Genomic DNA, 23,343 nt, shown 5'->3' on the forward strand with positions numbered 1-23,343 from the left:
TGAAACCTTTCTGGTGGGTGCCCCTGGTAGGTGCCAGGTGGGCATCTCCCTCTCTGTGGGAGACTCTAGGAGCCAGGAGAGCTGGTGGCCGCTGCCTGGCCTGATTCTCCCAGGGCTGTGGTCTTAAGCCCCCGTGCCCAGCCCCCCAGCACCTTAGCTGGACCCTCCTTGCCACCAAGTAAAAGAAAGCATCTGAGAGGGGTTGGTCACCAGTTCCCGTCAGCACAGCCCCTTGCTTCACCCCCTGGAACTGTCCATATTTCACGGGAGTTGTTTGCAAACAGCCCTGTGGGGATGGGCATGATAGAAACTCACTGGCCCCAGCCTGCCCTTGCCCCATGTTGATTCTGGCCAAAGCCAATAGTTCAGGGAACACGTTTTTGTGTGATCTGGAGAAATCTGTCAGGATCTATTGGGATGCTGGCGATTTGCAGTCACCTGCAGGATGGCAGTGAGGGTGTGCAAGATGCCGTGCTCGGGGGCTGCCCCTGAGGATCCTGTCTGGTGGGGCGTCCAAGTGCAGCAGGGACCCTGTGCGATAGAGCCTGGGCTCCCCGCCTGTCGGGGAGGTGCCTCTGACCTGGGCCTTGAACAATAAGACGCTTTGGAGAGGCTGGGGTGGCCAGAAAGGGCGTCAGGGCTGAGGGTTTTGGGGGTTGGGGAAGAGATGGGCCACCATGGAAGGTTCTGGCAGGCACAATGTGGACTGTGGCAGCTTCAGGCCCTCCTACCAGGTGACCAGCAGTGGGGATGCTCTGGGAAGGGTGTGCCAACCTGGCTGTAGCCTGAGCCAGCGCCATCCAAGCATGGCCATTTCCAGTTCTCTTTGATGCAGAGGGGGTCTGCGGACTATTCTTGTGGGTGGTGGAGAGCTGCCACACAGAGGGACGCCATGAGCATCCAGCGTCCGGAGAGAGGCTCTCCTCACTGATGTCTGTCCATCTGTCTCTCCTCCACAGGCTCCTGTGGGCAGGACTAGCCACTGCTGTGGGGGCCATGCTGTAGCCCATCTTGGGGTGACATCTTGGGGTGGTCAGTGTTCGAGGCCTGCCTCCTGCAGGAAGCCTTCCTTGACCACTCTCAACTCTACATGTTTTGGCTTGTGCTCACCCAGCCTTCCTCTACCCAGCCTGGCCAGCAGTGCTGGAGGAGGCAGACGGTCTAGAGAAGAGGGACGTCAAGAGGAAATTGTCACATGGGTCTGTGTACACATCAGCAGCCTCTGGAGCCCTGCCTGGCACTCTGACTATCCGCTGCAGCATGCTGTGCTGTGAACGTGCCGGTGGCTGGACTTGCTGAGCTGTGTGGGGTGGGGCTGCCCTGAGGACAAACTTGGCATGGGAGCTAGGGAAAATGAGTGAGTGGGAGTTAACTAGTAAGCGGGTAGGGAGTTCCAGGCAGATAGGGTGGCATGTGCCAACGCCCTGCGGCAGGCGGGTTTACGTGCATCTGAAAGAGGCCAGTGCTGGGGGAGAAGCCTGTGGAGGGGGCAAGGGTGGGTCTGGGGTGGGAACCTGGTGTGGAGTGAGGAGGTGCCCTGTGCAGGCCTTAGGGGCTGCCTGGAGGAGCTTTTATTGGCTTTTAACCACCTCAGTTGGGTAGGGCAGATGGCCAAGGTCTGCTGTGCTGGTCCTGAGAGCACAGATGGAGGCCCCCCAGGATGTGGTGGTGCAGCCCCGTCAGGTATGCGTCCTGCCTCTGAGTGTCTCATGGGTAAGGCCTGGTCTGCCCACACGTCTGCCAGCTGGGCCCCAACGTGGGGCTGGGGGCTGCTGCTGAGCACGTGGGTGGACCTCCCACAGGGGCCCGTGCAGACGGGAAGTCTCCCTCCCGCTGGGGCCAGCGGACCTGTGGTGCCATGGCAGTAGGTTCCTACAATGTGTGTACTGGCTCAAAGGGTCCCCCAGAGGAGCTCCCTTTGAACCTATTGAGGGCTTTGCTTAGCCCTGCTCACCTGGGCTTCTCTGCTCACCCCACCCCAGCTGCCGAGGGGGCCCTGGGCCCACCCCAGCCTTAAGCTCTGAGCATTGTCCCATGCCTGCAAAAAGGGGGGTTCAGGCTTGTGGGTGGACTCGGAGCTGTCCCCAGGGCGTCCCCTCCACCGCTTCCCACTGTGGGGTCCTCAGACTTCAGGGTCCCACTGGCCACCTGGTGTGGAGCCCTCCCCCTGCTTTCCCAGGTGGGTGCAACATGGGGTGGGGCTCCAACATGAGCATCTATGAGTTTATCCCAAAAAAAGGGCTGGAAGACGAGAAGGGAAAAGAGCCCCAAGGTCTGGTAGAAACCACACCCATTCCCCGAAAGCTGGGCCCTCAGCGTCGGAGTTGCAGAGCACTGTGGTTCAAAATGAAACAAGAATCATTTCTTTTCCTGTTGAAAAGAAACTGCCTCAAGCCTCCCGCCCCCCAGGCTGGGCTCAGAGCAGGTGGGGATTTTACCAGGAATTCCCCTCCTTCCCACCCACCGACCCTCTGCCAGGGCCTGGCAGGCACCCCTGCAGCTGCTGGGACGGTTCCCGGCCTGGCCTTGGAGAGGTGAGCGCCCTTCCCACTTGCCATGCACCTGGCCGCCTCCCCATGGCTGGGACCCTCAGGGGTCTGGGGGCGCCAGCTACCCTATCCCTTGTGGGGTGGCCTGGGGTGGGGGGAGTCCTGGGGATTCCAGGATCGGGAAGCCCAGGCTTTGGGGCCCAGCTCCACTCTGCTTGGGCAGCGCCTTCCCCTCTCTGAGCCCCCCTCCCGCCCCTTGCAGTGGCCATACCTGCACGCCCAGCACAGGCCTCAGCTTGGGCTGGCGCATAGTAGGTGCTCAGGTGTGCAAGTGCCCTCCACGCTGGCCCTAGTCTTCTCCTGGCACCTCAGCCCTCAGGGTCACGTCCCACCGGCCTCGCCCTGCATGGCCTTGAGGCCACCCTGGGCATCAGAACCTCCTCTGGCCACACAGCATTCAGGTGCAGGGCTGGGGCCAGCGGATGTGGGACCCAGCTCCTTGTGGCCCCTCCCTGGCCCCCTCCCCTTCTGTCACATCCGTTCCCTGGCTGTGCCTCCTCCCCAGGAATTCCGGCAGGCCTAGGGGTCTGGGATCTCCCCCAGGCAGTGAGCCTTTGGCTGTGAGCAGACATGGGCCTGAGGGAGGGGCACGTCTTGGGGGCTTGAGCCACAGAGCATGGACAGTGTCTCTCAGGTACTCAGGGACCCTTTGGCACGGTGGGGACACTAAGCCCACCATCCCAGGCCTCACCGCCAGGCCTGGGCTCTGTTCCAGGATGCAGCTGGACTCCGTCCTGGCTGGCCACCCTTCCATTCTGGGTGCCTGGAGTGGGCAAGGCCACCTGAGTCCCCAAGCCCCATCCCAATGGTGGGGGGACAGTTAGGGACCCCTCATGGTAAAAGCAGATGCCTTGGAGCAGCTTTTGAGGCCCCAGGTGCTGTCCACAGTGGCCTCCTCTGAGGTTTCTGCCTGGGGCTAGGTGGAGCATCTCACCTGGGTGGGGGGTGGGCAAGAGCCTCTGGACAAGGACTCCAGAAGGAGTCTCTGGGTCCCACAGCCTGTGCCCAGGTCCTGCCCTCCCACCCCAGGCACCCATCCTTGCCAGGGACAGGCCCTACATCTGGCCCCAGAGGCCCAGGAAGGAGGGAGATGAAGGCAGGGGCTCAGCCTTGCTGGGCAGGTGTTTGGGGAGTCTGACCCCTGTGGGGTGTCGGAGCTGGGGGTGGGGCTGGGGCATCCATGTAGCAGGTCCTGCTGTCCATCCTCCTGAAGCTGTGGTGGCCCGTTGGGGGATGAGGTGGGGAGAGCTGGTCCCTGCAGTTCCCAGGGGCACACAGGTAGGCTGGAGAGGGGAGTGACACAGCAGGGGCGGGGTCAGAGTGGGGAGGGGTTCGGTTGAAGTCAGCCTGAACCTCCCAGCCTACTGCCCCTCCCCACACGACCCCCAGTGCACTGTCAAACTGTGAAGAGGATGGCTGCAGTGTCATCTACCTGCCCCGGGACTCTGTCATCTCCTCTACTGTAGTGAGGGGCAGCACTGTCCCCAGCCGAGGACACCCAGACAACAGCCGCCCTGGGCAACCCTCAGGGGTAGGACAGGGAGTTCTGGCTGGTTCTAGCTGGACCTGGTGGGAGGGCCATGGTCGCAGCCCCGTAGACCCTGGGTTTTAGAGAGCATGGGCCTGGGGTCCTGGTTTCCTGCAGTGACCCTAGTCCTGGTGCCCCAGCCTGTTGGCATCTTCACTCTTGAACTCTCTCCTGAGCACCTCCTGGGCACAGGTGCTGACCAGCCATGGCAATCTCTCCTGGCCCCTCCCTCCTCCTAGGTGCAGGTGCCAACTGGCCACAGAGCCTCCCCTGGCCACCTGCTCTGGGGTCATCAGCCCTTCCCTGTGGTGGCTCGGCTCCTGCCTGCTCATACGGCCGGAAGAGCCCCAAACTGTCCCTATGCCACATGCAGCATCCTTCCCAGCCCCTGGGGTCAGCTCCCATGTACACAGCGGCAGGGCAGTGGTCAGCTCCCATCTGCGTGCGGGCGGGATGGGGCGCTCAGGTTACGGCAAGGGTGCAGACGTGTTTGTCATGGACTCCCGCTGCCCCTTTGGCCGTGCAGTCACGCTGGACCTTTTGCCACAGAGGGTGGTCTCCTGTGTGGGCCTTGGACCCTGCATGGAGCATGTCCCCAAGGGCCACCACGTCCTTGAACCTGGGGAGCCTGAGGTCTTTCAGGTCCAAAGGGCCCAGGGTGGTTGGGCCTGCTCCCCAAGCCCAGTGGTTGTCCTGGCGTGGGGGCCCTGGCCAGGGACTTGCAGATCGTGGCTCTGCCTTTGTGTCCCCTTCCCTGGGAAACTGACCACCACTCCCAGCACTCTGAGTGCCACCCTGTGTCTGTAATCAGAGGTCAAAGTTGGCACGTCCCCATCGGGTCCGCGGTCCCTAGGGCCCTGCTCAGAGCCAGGCCCTGACCCCGCATTGGGGGGCCAAGTTGGTTCTGGAGGGCACCCAGCCGCGTGGCTGCCCCTGGCCAGCTGCACAGAGCTGGTGCCTGCTTCTGCTGATGTGGGCGTGTGGGTGGCATTGGGGGGCATCTGCGCCGCCCCTCCCGGGTCTCCCGGTCAGGTGCAGCCTGGGGGCCAGCTCATCTTGGTGGAGGCAGCAGCACAGAGGCTGGTGGACTCGCTGGGCCGGGCTGGGGGGGGACGCTTGGAGATCTGAAGCCACCTGCCCTGTGGTCCCATCGGACTCTGCCTCGGAGTCTCCCTGCCCTAGGGAGGGGACTGAGGGAGACTGGGGCTTCTCCTGACTACCCCTGAGCACTGAGCTGGCTCGAGTCCCCCTGATTAGGGCCGACATCTGGGACTGGGACCGTTGGCTGGGGGCAGGGCAGGATGACCTCCAGGGAGCTGACACTCGACCGGAGGCGTGCTCTGGGGCCAGCAGCCACGGGCTCCGATCCTGGCTTCCCCTCCCCAGAAGGTGGGCCTGAGACCCCCACACAGAGGGGGGTCTGCCCTGCGTCAAGAGCTTTTACAGGGGCAACTGAGGCTCAGTAAGGCCCTCGGTCAGGGTGTGGTGGGCCCTGTGGCTTCAGGGTGGGCAGGCACCCATTCCCACCCTCTGCCAATGCTTCCCGCGTTGGAGGGCCTCTGTCCACCCCGACCCCTGCCTGCCTCTCCCTCCTCCTGCTCCAGCCGCCCTTGGCCTCCCCAAACCCTGTCGCACCGTGGTACCTGCCCCATCCCCACCACAGTGCCCGCCACGGCTGCCACTTCTCCCTCCCTCGGGCGGGCAGGGGAAGCAGCACTTCCGGAAGGCGGGGGCTGGAGGTGGGCGCCCCAGGAAGCTCCTGAGGGCCCACTAGCTTCCCGCCGCCGGGTTTCAGTTCCGGGGGTTTCCCCAGGCAGGCAGTGCAGTGTGGCAGGATGGGGACGGGGTACCTAGCCCCAGAACCCTGTTCTTGTTGGGGTGTCTGCATGCACCTGTTTTTCAGCAGTTACCTGAGCTCTGTGTCTCTGAGCTGCCCTCCACTCCTGAACCAGCCTCCCTCCCCACCTCTGTTCTGTGCTTTGGGGGTCTTGCGTTCTCTTTAAAGCCCCTCAGCTCTAAGCCACCTCCGTTTTCCCCAGGCTCACTCCCTTGGAGGGTAAGAAGGATGGCCTGTCCCTTGCATCCTCTGAGCTTGGTTGGGCCCTGGATGGCACTGCCTCAGTTTCCCCACTTGGAGATCTGGACACTTGACCTGGCCCCTGGTGCCCTGCCCGTAGCCCATGGCTCTGCCACGATGGGTTCTGAGAACTCCAACAGGGCTTTGTGGGCTGGAGCCCTGGGGGTTCACCCCCTGCCCGTCAGGCCTGGCATTTCCTGCCGCCTCCTCCCCTCCCCGGCCTGCCAGGCAGAGGGCTGAAGGAAGTTGGTGGGGGTTCCCCGGCTTCCTGCTGTGGGGCTCAAGGGGGCCAGGAGGGTCCCGGTGGGCAGCCCAGAGGGACTCTGCTCGGAAATTCTGGCTGGCAGGGGCATCTCTCTCCTCTTCCCTGGGACTGTTCCTGAGTGAAGGTTGTAGTTTCTCCTTGCACACCACTATGACAGGGAGTTCACCCCCTCATCAAGCCATCTGTGTTGTGGCTGCGAAGCAGTCACCATGACAGTAGGCTTTATTTTAATTTTGTTAAATGGCACTTTTAACCACAGAGGTCTGTCTTCGGGGTCTGGGAAGCTAGTCTGTCCCTGCTGTGGAGGCTGAAGCATCCCAGGGCCCCTGGTCTCTGCTCCAAGGCTTCTCTTTCTACTCTCTGGGGATTTGCAGTGGAGGGTACGTTTGGAGATCTGGAAAGCTTCTCATGGTGGAGGAGGGACCCACCTACCACCTCTTCCCGGCAGCCCTTCTAGCCTGAAATCCAGCAGCCCTTGTGTGGTCCCTTTGTCCATGTGCGGGTGCAGGGGGCGCCTCTACCTGGCCCAGGCCTGGCCTCTCTGCTGTCTGTCTGTCCACGGTTTTGTGGGTCATCAGCTCCTGGGTGCTCTGGGGCTGTGCTGTCTTACCCCGGGGCTGGGGTCCCCCTCATTGCTGAGGATGCAGGAGAGGGAAGGTGAGTCATGGGGGTGAGATCTGGGGTTGGGGGGCCCAGCGATGCACTCATCCTGCGATTTTGAGATTGGGCCATTCAGCTTTGCCACTCGGCCCCCTCCTCCTGAGGTTCCCTGGCACTCGTGTTGGCAGGGAGTGCTGCCAGCTGGCTCCGGGGGCTGGGGCATCCGAGGCTGACCATGGGCCCCGCCAGCCCCACTGTACCGTGTGGGAGTGCATGTGAGGCGTCATCAGATAGACACGCGGGGATGGCTGATGACGGGCCCTGCCAGCCCAGAGTATGGCTTTTTAAGAATAACACCTTATCGCGGCCACTGCTTATCGGCAGGTGGGGACAGATAAATGGCCCGGAAAAGGCAGGGCCGGCGAGCACGTGGGGGACAGGACGGGCGGATGGGCGCGGCTTTTCTCTAAGAGCAGAGGATGTCTGGGCACTTCTTGCCTTTTCTCTTTAACATTCCTTTCCCAGCCAGAAAGTGTCTCTGTCCAGAAGACTCCAGAAAACACACCCAGCCCATTGTCACCCAGGCTCCGGGAACGTGTCTGTGTAGACGTTCTGTGTAAACAGGAAGCACTGGGGACTGGGGGCGTGGGGGGGCCGTGGGAGTCATGCTGAGCGGCATTGTTGGGGGTGGCTGCCCCTTCCGGCTTCGGGACCCCCAGGACCCACTATCACCCTGTTAGTATGACATTTTGGAGCAGTTGCTGGACCCTTGGTCCTGCCAGTTAGGCCCAGCAGGCAGGGATGGGGTGCAGAGAGGACTGGGGGGCCACTAGGTCTAAGGAACCAGGCCCCCGTTTGGGAGGTAGGCTGCACCATGGGCTTGAGCCCCGTGCACCCCCCTTTCCCCCCGTCATCTCACCCTTTCCCCGTTCCCTTCCTTACACCCCTGCCATCCTCTCCTGTCTCCTCCATCTGACTGGCTCTTGCCTCCTGATGGTTCTCAGACTCCAGGTGTGGGCAGTGCCTGGGGGGCGGGAGGGGAGCTTTGGGGTACAGCCTGGCAGCAGGCAGCCAAACAAGCTGCCTCCTCCCTCCCTCCCTCCCTCCTTCCTTCCTGCCAAAGCCTTCTCCTGCCTTCTCCCTCCCCTTCCTGCTGGGGAGAACAAACAGCAAACCAACCCTGAAGCTTAGGCCCAGACCCTCCATTCAGGCCTGGCCAAGCCCAAAACTGAGCCGAGGGGGCCCAAGAAGCTCTCCCTGGGCCGTGGGTGGCCACAGCCCTAGGAGCTGGTGTTTCCAGGTTGACAACTCTCTCCTCCTCTCTGTCTGCCCCTCCTTGGCAGCAGCACTTTCTTTGGAGAGTGGTGCCCAGGAGCAGGGGCCCCTCTGAGGGGGTGGCAGGCCCCAGCAGTGGTCGGGCAGATTGTCTCAGAAACGCTCTGGTCCCCTCCCCTAGCTCAGAATCCCCCACCCCCAGTCCTCCTGGGATTACCTGGAACAGGGGTGTGTTGGGGCAGGGGTAAGGGGGATGGGAGGGCAGACAAGCTGAGAGCATGCAGCAGTGACCTGTCCCTCCTGGCCCCAGAGCCCCACCGTGCTCTCAGAGGCAGGAGGAAAGGTTGAGCTTCCCCTGGGTGGGGGTCTCGGTGTTTGCCTGCCCAGCCTTCCCAGTGCCCACTGGGCTTAACCCTGACCTTTCTGTCTGTGCTCTCTGGTGGACATAGCTGCAGAGAGGTTTGTATCCAGGGAACCTGGTGTTCTTTTCTCTTCCACCGCAATTGATGGGTGCTTCTCTGAATGACGCTGAACTACTACTGGGATTGTGAGCTCTCTCCCACCCCCAACTCAGCACCAACACTAACCTGCAGGTGAGCGTGACAAAGGGAACCAAAGCTGAAAGGGAGCAGCTAGCTGGTCTCCTCGCTGAGGGCCAGGCAAAGTGGGGCAGCATGGCGTTGTTATGGGGGCTGGCCCCAGAGCATTCCAAGGGTCCCAGCCAGGCCCCATTTTGGATTGTGACATTGGGCAACTCTTGAGCCATCTCTGTGCCTCTTTCCTCATCTGCCATAGGTGAGTGGTGGTGTCTTCTCAGACAGGGTCACAGAGAGCCCTGGGTCCTGCACTGTGAGAGCCAGGATCTAAGGGTATTCATGCTCAGTGTGTGGCCTGCTTTGGTATCTGCCACCCTTGGACCCGCTCCCCTGTCTGTATTCTCTCATCAGCTCTCGGCTGCTCCCTCCTAGACCCGGATCTGAGGAGTTCTGAGGAGTTCCTCTGTGCTTAGGGACCTTCTGGCTCTAAGAATTTGGCAGCTGCACCTGGCCCCATCCCTGCTCAGGGAGTTTAATGACTAATAAGGCTTATTTGCAGTACCATTCCTTGCCAGTAGGTGCCGTCACCATCAGATTCTAGAATTGCTGTGGTTTGTGCTTTTGAGGTCTGTGAACCAGTTTACTCCCTCAGTTGAGAATAGGGAAAGTTTCAAATGGGTCAGATGAGACTTGTTTTGCCACTGGAGTCCGTCCCATTTGAGTGAGATGGCTGGTGGAAGCGACCCGTCTCGCCCACCAGCTCCAGGCTGTTTGTAGAGTGGTACCTGCCTTGGATGGTGGATTCCAGCGTGCCAGAGGCTGCCTGGTGGAGGTGGGCACACTCTCCCAGAGCAGTGGGTCAGGCCCGGAAAGGCAGGGCCTTGCGTTTTCCTGCCTTGCTCTGCGCATCCGGGGTGAGCACCCGGGCTACCTGACCCCTCTGGGCACTTTCCTAAAACCCTGCTTAGGAGCACAGCTGTGGCGGAGTTAGATCTGTTCCAAGTTCCGACCCCACCGGTGGATGTGGTGTCATCAATTGCAGGTGACAAGTGCAGAGGAGAGGGAGGTTCTCTCACCAGGCTGTCGAGAGGATTGAGCCATGCGTGTCCAAGCTGTTTTCCTGCTCCAGGCCTGGCCTTCCATGAGCACCCAGGTGGCAGCCCTGAGCTGTGAGCTTCCCGGGAAGTGCCCCGAGGCCAGGGAAGTGCCGTCGTCTGCGGGGCGGTGGGGCTGGTGCTGCTGGGGGTGGCCCTACCCCACCATGCACGTTGGGTCTGGCCGCCTGGCCCGGTCCACAGTGCCCAGGCCTGTGCTCGCAGTTGACTCCTCAGTGTGTGCGAGAACACTCCGTGGACAGGAGGGCCTGCGAGGGGGAGCCGCTGTATTTGGGCCCCCCCAAGGTTAGGTCCCAAGGCCCTTGGGAAATACTTTCTCCCCACAAGTCTCCCTCCTGGTCGGGCTGCCTGCTGCCTGTCCAGGATGAAATGCAGGGACCTCATCAGCACTCATTGGGGCTTCAGAGTCCCCAAGGTGAAAGGCCGCATCGGGGGAGGGCCCTCCACCTACCAGCCTCTGGGTGCCTCTTCAGTCTGGGCACACACCTGGCCCTCCGCCAGGCCCACCCGGCAGCCCCCCCATCACACCACCCTCGCCACCAGGCTTGACGCATTCTGGAAGTACCGGGTGCCTCCTGTGCTCCCTCCCCAGGGCCCCATGAGAGCCAAGCAGACCCAGACCATGGGGTTTTGGCCCCACTGCCCTGGTGGCTAGTGGCCAACCAGGGAGGGTCTGGCTGCTGGTGCAGGCCGGCTCTGCCACTGGCCTCGGTTTCGCCATCTGTGAAGTAGGGGTGGCAGTTAACATTTTACTCCACTCGAAGGACAGAGACAATTCCTGGCATGTCATGGGCCCTCCCAGAACATGAGTCTGTGCCGTGCTGATTTCTGTTCCCTCACCTCACCCCCTGTGTAAATGGGCAGAGGGGGCAGGCCTGGGGTGTCCAGGGTTGGAGCGCATTGGGGCTGGGTGCTGCCCCTTTAGGGTGCTCAGGGTAGCTGCAGGCCCGGGACCGACCCACATGTAATCAGTGCACGCTGCCTGGTCCGACAGCCTACCCGGCCCCGTGCACCGTCCATGGCTGGGAGAGGACGCTGGCTCCCCAAGCCCCCGCTCTAACCACCCTCTGTGCCTTCTTTCTTGCAGATTTCTCCACCCAGGTGAACTCTTCGTCCCTTGGCTCCCCGACGGGGCGTGGTCCCATGGCCGCCCCCTCACTGCACCCCTCACTAGGGCCGGGCATCGGCTCTGCACTCGGCTCCCCAGGGCAGCTACACTCGCCCATCAACGGCATGGGCCCGCCCTTCTCTGTCATCAGCTCCCCCCTGGGCCCCCACTCCATGTCCGTGCCCACCACACCCACCCTCGGCTTTGGCACTGGCAGCCCTCAGGTGAGTGAGAGGCTGGGGCCAGGGAGGGGTAGCTGGAGAGGGGGTGGGGCCAGGGAGGGGGGCAGGGCCCATGGAGCCCACATGGGGAAGCTGTCCCTGGAGCCCTGCCTCGTGCTGGGCCCTGGGCACTGGACCTCACACGTAGGGCATCTTGGCATCGTCCCCTCCCTCAGAGGGCCTCAGAGGGCGACGTGCTTTAGCAGGGGTCTGAGCCCACGTCCGGCTGGCTCCAAACTTGGGTGGCTGGAGCACCATTGGCCCGTCTGGGTATAGACTTGATGGGACTCTGTCCCTTTGGGGCTTGCGACACCCGAGCAGGGTGGGGGACTGCCTACTGTCTGGAACCGTGGAGCCTATGCACGCCCGAGCTCCTGGCTTCTCCAAGGCCACCACCTGCTGGGAGGGAGGCCTGAGTCCCTGATCCTGGCTCAGGTAGGGAGGTAAGTCCACCTGGTAGAGGTGGACTTGGCCTTGTCCTCTTTCCTGGGCTTTCTCATTGGCTGTTGCAAGCCAAACCCAGCAGAGCCCCCTCTGTGTCTGGGAGTGGGTGCAGAAGGTCTACGGCCTCGGGCAGCCGCCGTGTGCCCCCTTCTGTGAACGCAGCTGCTCGACGGCCCCTCCTCCACATCACCTGGCCTTCTGGAAGCAGGCAGAGGGCCAGAGGTACTGGCACAAGGGAGGTGCAGGCCACCTCCCTGGGCCTGACTGGGTTATTTTTGGCATGGCTTCCCCACCCCCAGCATGTTGGCTGATTGAGGCCACCACAGCGAGAGGACAGACGAAGGTGCTGGCCGCCACTTGTCCCTTGGAATGGTGGGGGAGGCTGGCCCCTGCCGAGGCTGCTGACTGGGCCTGGCCCTCCAGGTCACCCAGGGCTCATATACAGCCGGCACCTGGTTTGAGTTTCTGTTGGGGGCAGAGCTGAGGCCTGTGGGGGGTTCTTGTGTCCCCACTCTGGGGCAGAAGTGGGTCTGCTCATGTTGGGGTGCTGTTTACAGGGCAGTGCTGTGCCTGCTGCGGGTTCTGCTTGGCGGAGGCCTGGGCACTCTCGGGACCAGTGGGCAGGACTTCTCATTTGGCCCTGCCAGGGCTCTGCCAGCCCCTCTGTCTCTCAGGGCTCAGCCCCTGTGGCACGGGTGGGTGGCCCAGCTGCCAGCTTGGAGCAGCAGACCTGTCTGGGGCTCTCGGTCCTGCCAGGGAAAGTGGCTGTGCAGCTCCATCGAGTACTGCCCCACTCTGCCAGTACCGCTAGCTGCGGTAGGTCGAGGGCCAAGCACATGCGCCCCTGTAGCTAGCCCGCATGCTTCCAGTCCCCTCTGTGCCCAGCACCCTGTTCTGTCCTGGGGAGGGAGGAGCATCCGTGGGAGCCAGGAAGGGCCCTAAGGTGCATCTCTGGGGCCCTGAGGCTTGCTGTGCCCAGTCTCCTACACAGTTGCCCTCCCTGAGTGCCTGCCCCTTGCCTGGTAGTGCCTGGTGTCACCCCCTGACGTGAGGCCTGGTCTGTCAACCTGTTCTCCTGTTTCCTGCACTTGGCATGGCTCCTGGCGCACAGTAGGTGCTCTGAATGTAGGATGCCCATGAGTAAGCATCCCCGGCCCCTTGAGGCTGATAAGCCGCGCCAGGCTAAAGGAGGGGAGCAGGCCCAGTCTGCCCTGACATCCTTGTCCTGCTGGTCAGCATCTGTCTATCCACTCACCAGTGAGTCTGGTCCCTCCCTGGTCTGAGCTGCAGTCTTGGCCTCCAGCCGCCTTTCTCAGGCAGGACCCCAGCCTCTACCTCACCCCTCTAACTCCTTCCCAGGAGCTGTCTCTCTGGGTTTTGGCAGTTTGTTTGGAAACCTGGAGTTCCCCTTGTTCATGGGCGGGTGGGTGCAACTCAGCGTGGAGGGTACCCCAACCCCCCGCATGACAGTCTCAGAGGGGAAGCCATGAAGCCTCCCAGGTGAGTGTGTGCCCTGGTTCACTGGGCAGCTGGCACTGCCCACGCCCTCCTGTGGGGACTGTGTTGTGGCTCCCACGGGTGAGTGCCCATATCAGCTGAGCGAGCGCCACGTGTTGGCAGCTGGGCAGGGCCCAGTGTCAGGCATGCACCCACCCAAAGAGAGTGTGCCAGGGGCGGGCACAGGTGCAGGGAGACCCAGAGGACATGGCGCAGAGCAGGCATCATGCCCTAGTCTGGCTGTGGCAGTGGGCTTTCTGCCCTGCTCTGGTCGGGGCTGGTTGGGGGCTGTCCTGGGCCCCGGAAGGAAGGGCGAGGTGGACATGGAATGTGGGGTGAGCAGCCAGGGGTGGGTCAGGGGAGACCCGGTTGGGGCTGTGATGAAACCGAGGTTCTGGCAGGGAACCGAAACAGATGCCAGGGATACGAAAGGGGAAATGGGACTGGACGGCCACCGCCCTGGCCTCCTAGAGGATGGGGTGGGGGTAAGGGCTTATGCAGGAGGGGTGCACATGTGGCAGAGTGAAGACCCAGGGCTGCCCCTTACTCTGTTCTGGAAGCTTTGAGCCAGGAACCCAGGCCATCAGCTTGGAGCTAGGAAGGGCAGGAGGGACATTTTCCTGGCTAACCATGGCCTTGCACAGTGCCCAGGTGCCTAGGCTGGAACTGGCAGTGGTTTGAGCCCAGAGAGGCAGAGAGGTGGCCCCGGGGATGCATGGGGACAGGGCTCCCACCTGGCCTTCTCTTTTCCCAGAGCCTCTAGCCATCACTGGGCTGACAGGAAGCCCGAGGCCCCTGGTGGGCAGGGGTGACCCAGCGTGCAGCCTGAAGCCAGCCTGACCATGCCCTAGCTGTTTGGGAAGGGTGATTCACTGCTCTGCTCTGTCCTGTCCTCCCTGGAACCCCTTCCCTGGTGGTGGCAGTGGCCAGCCCGCTTTGCTTCTGTGTCCTGCCTCAGTATACCTAGGTCAGACACCAGACCCAAGGCCCTGCACGTGGGCGCTAGGAGACAGAGCTGGTGGCCCCCACCAGCCTTCCCACCCTTGTGTGATTTGGGACATCAAAAGAGGAAATACACTGGTTCCTCTCTTTGGTGCTGCCTGGTGCCTGGAGCCCTTCAGAAGCACAGCCCCAGCCCCCTAGCATAGTTCAGCAGCCATAGGAGTACTCGGGTCCAACCTCAGGCTTCTGGGCCACTTGCTCCCTCACCCTCCATGGCTCCCCATAGCTACATAACTAGGAGTGAGCCCCTGGCATCTCCAGCCCGGTCCTGCCCTCTGCCCATTGCTGCTTCCATCAACCCACCTGTCTCTGGCCTGAAATACCCAGCCCCAGGTGCAACAGCTTCTTTCCCTTTTCCAGACGGTCCTTCTTCGCCAGTTCCCCTCCTTTGCTCAGCCAATGCCCTCTGACTGGGACCTGCTCCAGTTCAGTGGCCAGGAGAGTGGCCATCCCTCCTGGCTGTGGCCGCTGCATGCCAGACTCCACAGGTCAACGTGCTGCCTGCCCCGCGGCTGTATCCCATCCCAGTGTCTGCCTCCAGTGCAGGCGTCGCTCTTGTTTGGATGTGCAGTTGGGAGGCATGGGCTCTAAGTGACTGGATCGTGTCCTAAGAGTCACAGAGTGGAGGGCGGAGGCAGCATCCGAAGCCAGGGCTGTCTTCCTGGAAGCCTCTGGGCCCCCGGGAGGAGTAGCGGATGGCCCCCTGCCCCTCTGCCCCGCAGCCTGAGGGCTGCCCGCACTCGGGTGGGTGCTCAGAGAGCTCTGCATGAGAAACACGCAGCCCTCCTTGCTGAGTGACTCTGGGCAAGTCCTGCCCCTCTGGGGCATTGGTCTCCCCCTTCTGCAGCATGGGGGGTCATGTACCCAGAGTTCCCACTGGCTGAAAGAGGCTGGAACCCCAGCTTTGCACTTAGGGCCTGCATGCCCTCAGCTGTGCCCAGGCCTCGTGGCCCTTGTGCCTTCCTCTGGGAGATGGGGAGCAGTGTCTACCCAGAGTGAGAGGCGAGGGTGTGTGCAGAGCTGCGGCTCAGGGAGCACCCAGCCCTTGTCCGTAGAGCCCCATCCCCTCCTCCATGCCCTCTTTCTGGTGGAAAATGCACTTGCTGCCTGCGGCAGCCCCACCCGTGGAGAGTTGGCAAATTGCCGGAGACGCCACTCTGCCCTGTGGTGTAGGCCCGTTCCCCTCTCCCCCACCAGGCTCTGCTCCTCACAGTTCCCGCATAGGGAACAGATCCCTGCCTCTCTGCAGCCCACCCACCCAGACTTCCTGGGCAGGAGATGGACCCAGAGCTGGCCCAGGGGGAGGGGAATCCTGGGCCCTGAGGTGGGGGGGGGTTCTGCTTGGCTTGCTCTGAGCCCCAAGTCCTTCCTGCCCCATTAGAAGGGAGAGTGGGAGCAGGGGGCCCTGGGGAAGGAAGGAGGCAAGGCCTGTGAGGAAGAAGCGGCTGGGAGCTACCAGGGGGCAGCCCACCAGCTGCTGCCTGCCCCCCCCCACCACCACCAGGGACTTCTGTACTGCCTGTGATTTCCGCCTTTTGGAGGGAATTTGGGGAAGTGGGGTGAGGGGGCTGCCTGGCCTGGGGTCCTGCCGGCTGGGAGGCAGGCTGGCTGGAGGGACGCAGGGAAGCCTCTGGGCCTTTTGCGCTGACAGGAGACTTAGGGGTGGAAGCAGCGGAATCAAAACTGCTGTGTCATTGAGGCCGCGGCAGCCGTTGTCAGGGTGACCGGGTGAGTTTCCCACGCTTCCTTCTGGCACGGCGTCAGGCAGGCCCGCTGTATCACGGGTGGGCGGGCGGAGGGCCGCTAGGTGCACGGCATCCACGGCACCTGGGCACCCGAGGGGTGTCCCTACCCCTCTGTCCTGGCGCCGTGCCATCAGGCACCGTGGTCACTGCCCGCCACGCCCCCGGAAAGTGGTGGCAGAAAACCTGTGAGCTGCAGGCTGGACCCCACGCTCCTCGTCCCCTGGTGTCCTTGCCTGTGGTTCAGAGGCCCCAAGGGTGCTTCCCCATGGGGCGCTGTCCTGGAGCCCATACATGTTGTTGGGCCACCCAGTGCAGGCCTGGCCCCGGGGAGATGTTCTGGGGTGGGGGAGGGGCGTGAACTGGGCCACTGGGCACCTGCAGGAGTGGTGGGTGGGCCATGCTCCCTGGAGGCCCAGGGTCTGTGTGGGATTGCGGGGCCTGGGGGACAGGGGGCCTCCCTGACCAAGATGATCTGGCTGGGACTCTGGGGACCAGGCGTCCAGCTGGCACTCAGCAGTCCCAGCCCCGCCTGGAGCCTCAGTCTCTCTCTGTGAAGTGTGCAGGGTGGCACTGCCTTCCTTGCCCAGGCCTCCGGGAGGGGGGCACCATACCACTCCCCAGCAATCCCCCAGCTGCCCAGCCGGCCCCAGCTCCCAGCCTCACCTGCCCCCCCCACCCCACGCAGCTCGGCTCGCCCCTGAACCCCGTGAGCAGCAGCGAGGACATCAAGCCCCCGCTGGGTCTCAACGGCGTCCTTAAGGTGCCGGCCCACCCCTCAGGCAACATGGCGGCCTTCACCAAGCACATCTGCGCCATCTGCGGAGACCGCTCCTCAGGTAGGGCGCCGCGGGGCGCATGGGCCCCAGTGTCCTGGGCAGGCGAGTCAGCCTGCCCCCACAGTGGGCCTGGACGTGCTGCGGTCTCCCGGCTTGAGGCTGCTGCTGCTTCACATCAGTGCATCCGTCAGCGTGGTGGGGGGCCAGGGCGGTGGGCACCGAGGGCTGGGCCTCTTCCCTGAGCTGTGCCCAGCGTGGCGGGCTCCTCGCATCTGCCACGGAGCAACCCGCACCCCGCACCCAAGAGGGCCCGGGCCCGCCCTCACCTGGGGCGCCTGTCACATCGCAGGGTGGGCAGTGCCCTCGCCCATGACAGTGCCCACCAGGCCCCCTGCTCCAGGCGGGTTCCCGGCATGCGCTGCAGGGGGTAGAGGGCGCAGGGCAGGTCCGGCCAGGGGGCCCGAGGTGGGATGGTTCTGAGATCATCAGGGCAGGCAGGGCAGGGGGCCTATGCAAAGGCCAAGTGCAGGGGAAAGGGCTGACTGCGGGAGCAGCCAGGTGTGGTGGGAATGCGGGGCAGGTTCCCAGGGCATAGCGGGGATGCAGGGCAGTGGGGAAAGAGTGCAGGGGCCCAGGGGTGCTGGGGTCGCAGGAAGTAGTAGGATGGAGGCCCTGGGCCATATGGGCAAGGTTCCAAGGCTTTGGAGATATGGAGATTGTGGGACAGGGCCCGGGGATGTTGGGGCTATGGGCAGGAAACACAAATGGTGGGGTCAGGATGCAGGGGTCTGGAGGTGGTGGGGGGACATTAGGTGAGACCTGGGCACATGGTCTGGGGTCTGGGGCAGTGGGGACAGAGGCTGGGGTAGGGATCTGGGGTGGTGGAGACAGGGGTGAGACCTGGGAACAGGATCTGGGGTGGGGGTCTGGGGCGGTGAGGACAGGGGCTGGGGTAGGGATCTGGGGTGGTGGAGACAGGGGTGGGACCTGGGAACAGGATCTGGGGTGGGGGTCTGGGGCGGTGAGGACAGGGGCTGGGGTAGGGATCTGGGGTGGTGGAGACAGGGGTTGGAATCTGGGGCAGTGGGGACTGGGGCTGGGGTAGGGATATGGGGTGGTGGAGATGGACTGGGGTGGGACGGGGGTCCAGGGTGGGGGGCCAAGGGCGGGGTCCCGCTGGCGTGCTCTCACAGCCCGCCCGCCCCCAGGCAAGCACTACGGCGTGTACAGCTGCGAGGGCTGCAAGGGCTTCTTCAAGCGGACGGTGCGCAAAGACCTGACCTACACCTGCCGGGACAACAAGGACTGCCTAATCGACAAGCGGCAGCGCAACCGGTGCCAATACTGCCGCTACCAGAAGTGCCTGGCCATGGGCATGAAGCGGGAAGGTAGGCTGGCGGGCGGCAGGCAGGGAGCGTGGGGAGGGGCGGGGGTGGACAGGTAGGGCGGGCAGGCCAGCCTCTCCTCCCCTGGGTGGACCCCCAGTTCCGTGTCTGTCCTTGCTTGGAGCTTAGGGCTGCGGGGTGGCCTGAGAATAGTCTGGCTGTGGACTTGGGGGTCCCCTGTGCTGGGGGCTCCTCTACTGCAGAGGCAGCGCCTTCCTGTAGGAGGTGATGAGCCGCCTGCCTGCTCTCTCTGGAGCCGGCCTCAGGGGGTTCCTCTGTGTATCGTTCCGGCTGTCCAGGAAAGGGGTGGTCAGGGGGTAGGCTCTGGGGGACAGTGGATTCCAGAGACCACTATTTCTTGGGGGCGGGGAGGTCATCCTGCGCTCTGCTTCCCCCCATAGCCTCCTCCCGTCCTGCCCTCAGAGCAGAGCCTCAGGCTTCTTTGATTTGGATTCTTAGGCTCATTTGATGGACAAAATTTTCAGGACAGTTTGGGGAGAGGGGGTGGCAGGGAAGGTGACACCTCTTGAGGCTTTGAAATTGCCATGTTGTCCAGCCAGGCCTGGGTCTGGGCCCTCAGAACCCAACCTGTGCTTAACCTCCTCTCAGCCCTTTACTGTCCTTGGGCCTCAGTTTCCCCATCTGCAGTGTCCCCACCTCTCCTTTCTGGTCTGGATATAGGGAGATGGTGTGTCTGGCTGGCCTTATCCCCTGGCCTTGGGGGTTGGGAGGTGCTGTCTGGAGTTAGGATCTCCGTCGTCTCATCCTGCAGAAGTCTCTCATCTCTCCACGGTAGCTCTGTCCTTTCTCACCATGTGGCCAATTGCTTCTCTTACCTCCTTCACGGCCACCCAAGTGAGAAATGGAGCCGCTGTGGCACTGCTGGCTGGGCTCACGTGCTGGCAGGGTTTTGCATTCAATTTTCATTCTTTTGTTTTGTTTTGTTTTCTGGCACATCCTCAGCCTCATTTGTCCTCATTGGGAAACCGAAACCTCAACTGCTGCAGGATTTCCCTCTGAGGCCGCAAGGCTGAGTGGGGAGCCTGGTGGGGGCCGAAAGCCTGGGGCAGCTTGAATCAGCTTCATTAGCCAGTGCCATTCTCGGGATGTAGAGGACAGTCAGGGAGGGTGGTGGGCCTGGGGGAGCCGACTCTGCAGGGAGGGGAAGCCGTAGGCTGGAGTGCTGAGCCACGCGGCTGCTGCACATGAGGTCTTTCTGATTGGATACTTGACCCAGTGTGTGAGTGGTCAGAGCTTGTTCAGGCCTGCCCTTCACTGTGCAGGTGAAGAAACCAAGGCCAGTAGATGGGGCTGGAGGATGGCATCCAGTGCCCAGTCCAGACCTCGCTCCCTTCAGGCAGTAAGAGGGCCTAGAAAATGTGAGCCCAGCTTGTGGAGGCAGATGCCTGTGTAGTCAGGGAGGACTTCCTGGAGGCAGTGAGAACACACTGGCCCTGAAGGTTGGAAACTGGGCAGGGGCAAGCATGGGGTCGTCAGTGGTTCTCATAGGTGCCCAGGTGTACAGGCATGATTCACTTGGCATGGCTGGAATGGGCGCCGTGGTGCCTGGCCAGAGGGCAAAAAAGCATCTGTAGGGGCAGAGTGTGGCTTGTGGCTTGTGGCATGCAGCTTGGGGCTCCGGCTCCCATGGGTCATCAGTGTTTAGTGCCACTCGACCCCCACGGCTATTCTTGCCAACTTCTTGATGGGGCGTCGTCATCACTACACTTCGCAGACAGGGATGCCGGGGCCCAGGGGTGGGCAACTGGAGCAGGTCCCGGGCCCGTGCAGGGTGGGGCCTGGCCCTCAGGAACCCCTGCAGTCCTAGCAGCCCTACACATCACTTCCCACTGCATACTCACATCTGATGAATGGATCTCGTGCTTCAGGCTGTTCCCCTGGCAGAGAGTGAAGCCCTCCAGACGGGATTTATGTCTGTTACAGAAATACCTGCTGCCTTCAAGGATCTAACTTCCCTTTGTGTCTGGCTGGATTTATAAGTTACACATGTGCAATTAAAAACTCTTCTCCAAAGCGCTTGTGCTGCAAACACAACAGCCGTAGAGCTGCCCTCCCTGGCAGGAGGGTGGTTTGGTTCGGGCTGGCTCAGGAGCTGGTGCGATCAGCCCTTGGCAGGAGAACCTGTGTGCACAGTTGGCCCTGGGACCCAGCGCTTGCTGGGGAGGAGATGCCCCTGTGTGGCCCATGGAGCCTTGTGGAACTTTCTGAAGCCTGAGTCCCAAGTTCAAGGCTGGAGGTGGCCCTGAGGTCAGCCCACCCCGTCCCTGCCCCCCCCCACCCCACCTCCCTTCCTTTGCCTTCCTGGGCAGACCATCCTGAGGAGGTGCCCAGCTTGCTGACCCAGCTGCCTTTGGACAGGAGAAGTGAGGGACAGGAGTTATCAGACCCCAAGAGCCGACCAAGCCCCTTCCCACCAGGCGCACAGCAAGCAGCTGGACCAGCTGGCCTTGGGCCCTTGGAGAGGGCAGCCATGCCCCCAGCTACTTCCGCAGATGTGGAAGCACTGAGGCTGGCAAGGGATGCCGTGGGCGACAATATCTCATGTTGGGCAACGGTGGGGCCTGCACACACAGGTAGACTGGTTCCACGGCATTCCCGGGACTTGGCGCCGGCTCTCCACCAGGCCGAGGCCCTGGCCTGTCTGCTGGGGCACGTGATAGTGGTCTTGGGGTGGTGATGCAGGGGTGCCCAGTCTGGTGGGGGAGACCTGGTGCCCATCCTGGGGTGACACTGGCCCAGGCTGGAAGGGGCTGCACCCCCATCTCACTACTGCTCCTTCCTTCTTCCTCCAGGAAGGTCTCTGCCCATTTCCTTCCTGCCTCCCTTTGCTTCCCACTCCTGTCCCCTGGCTCTTAAAGTGAAAAATTGGCAGTGTCTGGTTCACATGCACACTGTGAGTGTGCATGCGTGTGTGTATATGTGTGTTTATATATGTGTGTGTACATCTGTATATGTATGTCAGTGCATGTGTAGTGTGGATATGTATTGCGCACCTCTGCATACGTATGTACGTGTGCACATGTGTAGATGTATGTGTGTACACGTGCAGGTATTTGAGTATGCTGCTGTGTGTGCATCTGTGTGTACACCCATGTATTTGTGTATGTGTAGAGTATGTGTGTACTTTATGTGCATCTGTGTGTGCACATGTGCATAGCATGCATATGTACCTCAGTGTATATGTGTGTATGTACATGTATGAGTGTGTGTATGCCCTGTATATGTGTGCGCACACACATGTGCATAGCATGTATATGTACCTCAGTGTATATATGTATGTATATGTGTACATGTATGAGTATGTGTATGCTCTGTGTGTGTGTGTGCGCACACATGTGCATAGCATGTGTATGTACCGCAGTGTATATGGTATGTGTATATGGATGTGCATTGGTGCATAGGCCCCTGAGGACCCACACTTTCCTACTATAAGGCAAGAGCTCTGGCTTGTGTCAGTACTGGTAGAACTTGGCCTTTCTGAGCCTCAGTTTCCTCATGTGATTCCCACAGGCATGTTGGGAGGTGACCCCCCTGCACCTGGTTCGTGGTGGGGTTGGAGAGTGGTGAGGTTGGAGAGTGCCACTGAGATGTGTGTGTGTGTCTCATGTGTGCAGAGTGCATGCCTACGTCACATCCCCCTGGGAGCTGTGCGAGCTTGGCAGGCTCCCGCTGTCTGGGCCCTATCACCTGTCCTAAAAAGACACGGTTGTGCTGGAACACTTGGGCGAGGTTCTGACCCTGTCTCTCCGGGACCTGGCCCGGGCTGGGCACCCAAGGGATGCTTTGTCCAGTGGCCAGAAGAGGGGCCCACAAGTCCCCAGCTGCACCCTCCAGATCGCTGACCACCCTTACCACCCCCTGCTGGCTCCCCACATGGTCCCTGGGGCCTTGGAGAGGAGGTTCACAGGTCTGCTGATGCTGGGGGTCCCGGCGATTTTGGGGGTTGAGTCTGCTTGGGAGGCGCCCTCCCCTCTCCAGGCCTGTGCGGGGCAGAGGCTGGTTGGGGAGAGGGAGGTTGGCCCAGAGCTGGGGACTGGCCAAGTGAGTGCCGGGACCAAGGGTGCTGTGGGGGGGGGGGCGTGTGTGAGGACTGAGGCCGCACCCAGAATCCCTAGTCTCCACTGCCCCTCCCCCCCCGCAGCTTCCCCTCCCCCGCCCCCTGCGCGTGCTCAGGCCCTGGAAGCAGAGGCGGAGGCGGCCCGTGTTTACAGACGCCTCCCGCCCCAGGCTCCCCGGCGCCAGGGAACGTAAGTCAAACATGACTACATCTGAAAGGTGATGGAGCTGGCAAAACATAAATCCCCCGGCTCCCTCCGGCCCCCTCGCTGTCTATAAATAAAATGATAATATTTATAATGACGCTGCTCAGCGCTGCCTGGGCCCTTCACGGCTTCAAAGTGCTTTGCAAAACATTCGCTAATTAATCCTCGCCTGCCCCGCCGAGGGGCAGCTGCCGCAGCATACCCAGCCGCCTGCCTGCGCCACCTGTTCCGCCCAGCCCCGGGCGCTGGGGTCTCTGCAGCACGGCCCCCACACTCAGGCTGCCCTCGTCCTGAGTGGGAGAAGGGCCTCACAGCTGCCCTGTCTGGGGAGTAGGGCAGGCTCCCCGGAGACAAGCGCGGTGGCTCTGAGGGTCCCCTGTGCGGGGGGCACCCTTGCCTTGGCGGATGCCGACTGATGGGCCGCGTTCTTATTTGCAGATGAGGAAACCTGAGCACCGAGGGTCCCCTATTTGCAGATATGGAAACCTGAGCACCGAGGGTCAGGGGACGGGCCCAGGACTCACAGGTGTGAGTGCCCAGGGGTGCCAGCAACCTGAAGCTCGGCATGGCCCCAGGAGCTGAGCCATTCCCCCGGGGCTCTCTGGGCTCTGTTACCTGACTTAGCACGAGGCAGTCAGGCCCCGCGTGCCTCTCGGCTAGTTCCGGGTACTGATGGTTTAGGATTCTGCCCAGAGGCTGAGTCCAGGACCCTTCTGAGTCTGGGTTCCCGTCATTCGGGGCTGCGCTCTTGGCAGTAGTTGGCCATGATCAGCCTGTGCAGGCCTCTGCCCGGTGTGGTCATTCGGTCCCAGTGGGCAGGCTCTCTTGGGCCCGCAGCCACATCCTTTGGTGGGAAGGTGACAGGAGAAAGTGGCCCCGAGAGGGTCGTGCAATCCTGGCTGTGGAGGGGGCACAGCCAGGGGCCCCCTCCCCAGCC

At 62.3% G+C, this 23,343-nt stretch overlaps 1 protein-coding gene across 9 annotated transcripts in view; it reads left to right on the plus strand.

Annotated features, from left to right (window-relative positions):
• The window catches only part of RXRA (retinoid X receptor alpha), a 96,814-nt gene that overhangs the window by 52,129 nt on the left and 21,342 nt on the right, over positions 1-23,343 (plus strand). For 7 of the 9 annotated variants that reach the window (XM_077139619.1, XM_077139607.1, XM_077139657.1 and 4 more), the window contains 3 exons: positions 11,033-11,277; positions 16,648-16,798; positions 17,947-18,126. In XM_077139619.1, coding sequence (XP_076995734.1) covers positions 11,033-11,277; positions 16,648-16,798; positions 17,947-18,126 — 576 coding nt within the window. Of the gene's footprint in view, positions 1-1,541; positions 1,684-8,865; positions 8,888-11,032; positions 11,278-16,647; positions 16,799-17,946; positions 18,127-23,343 lie in introns of those variants that run through there. The other 2 variants (XM_077139610.1, XM_077139627.1) reach the window with 2 other exon arrangements.

The sequence above is a fragment of the Tamandua tetradactyla genome, chromosome 2 (assembly GCF_023851605.1).
Source record: "Tamandua tetradactyla isolate mTamTet1 chromosome 2, mTamTet1.pri, whole genome shotgun sequence".
Taxonomy (NCBI): Eukaryota; Metazoa; Chordata; class Mammalia; order Pilosa; family Myrmecophagidae; genus Tamandua; species Tamandua tetradactyla.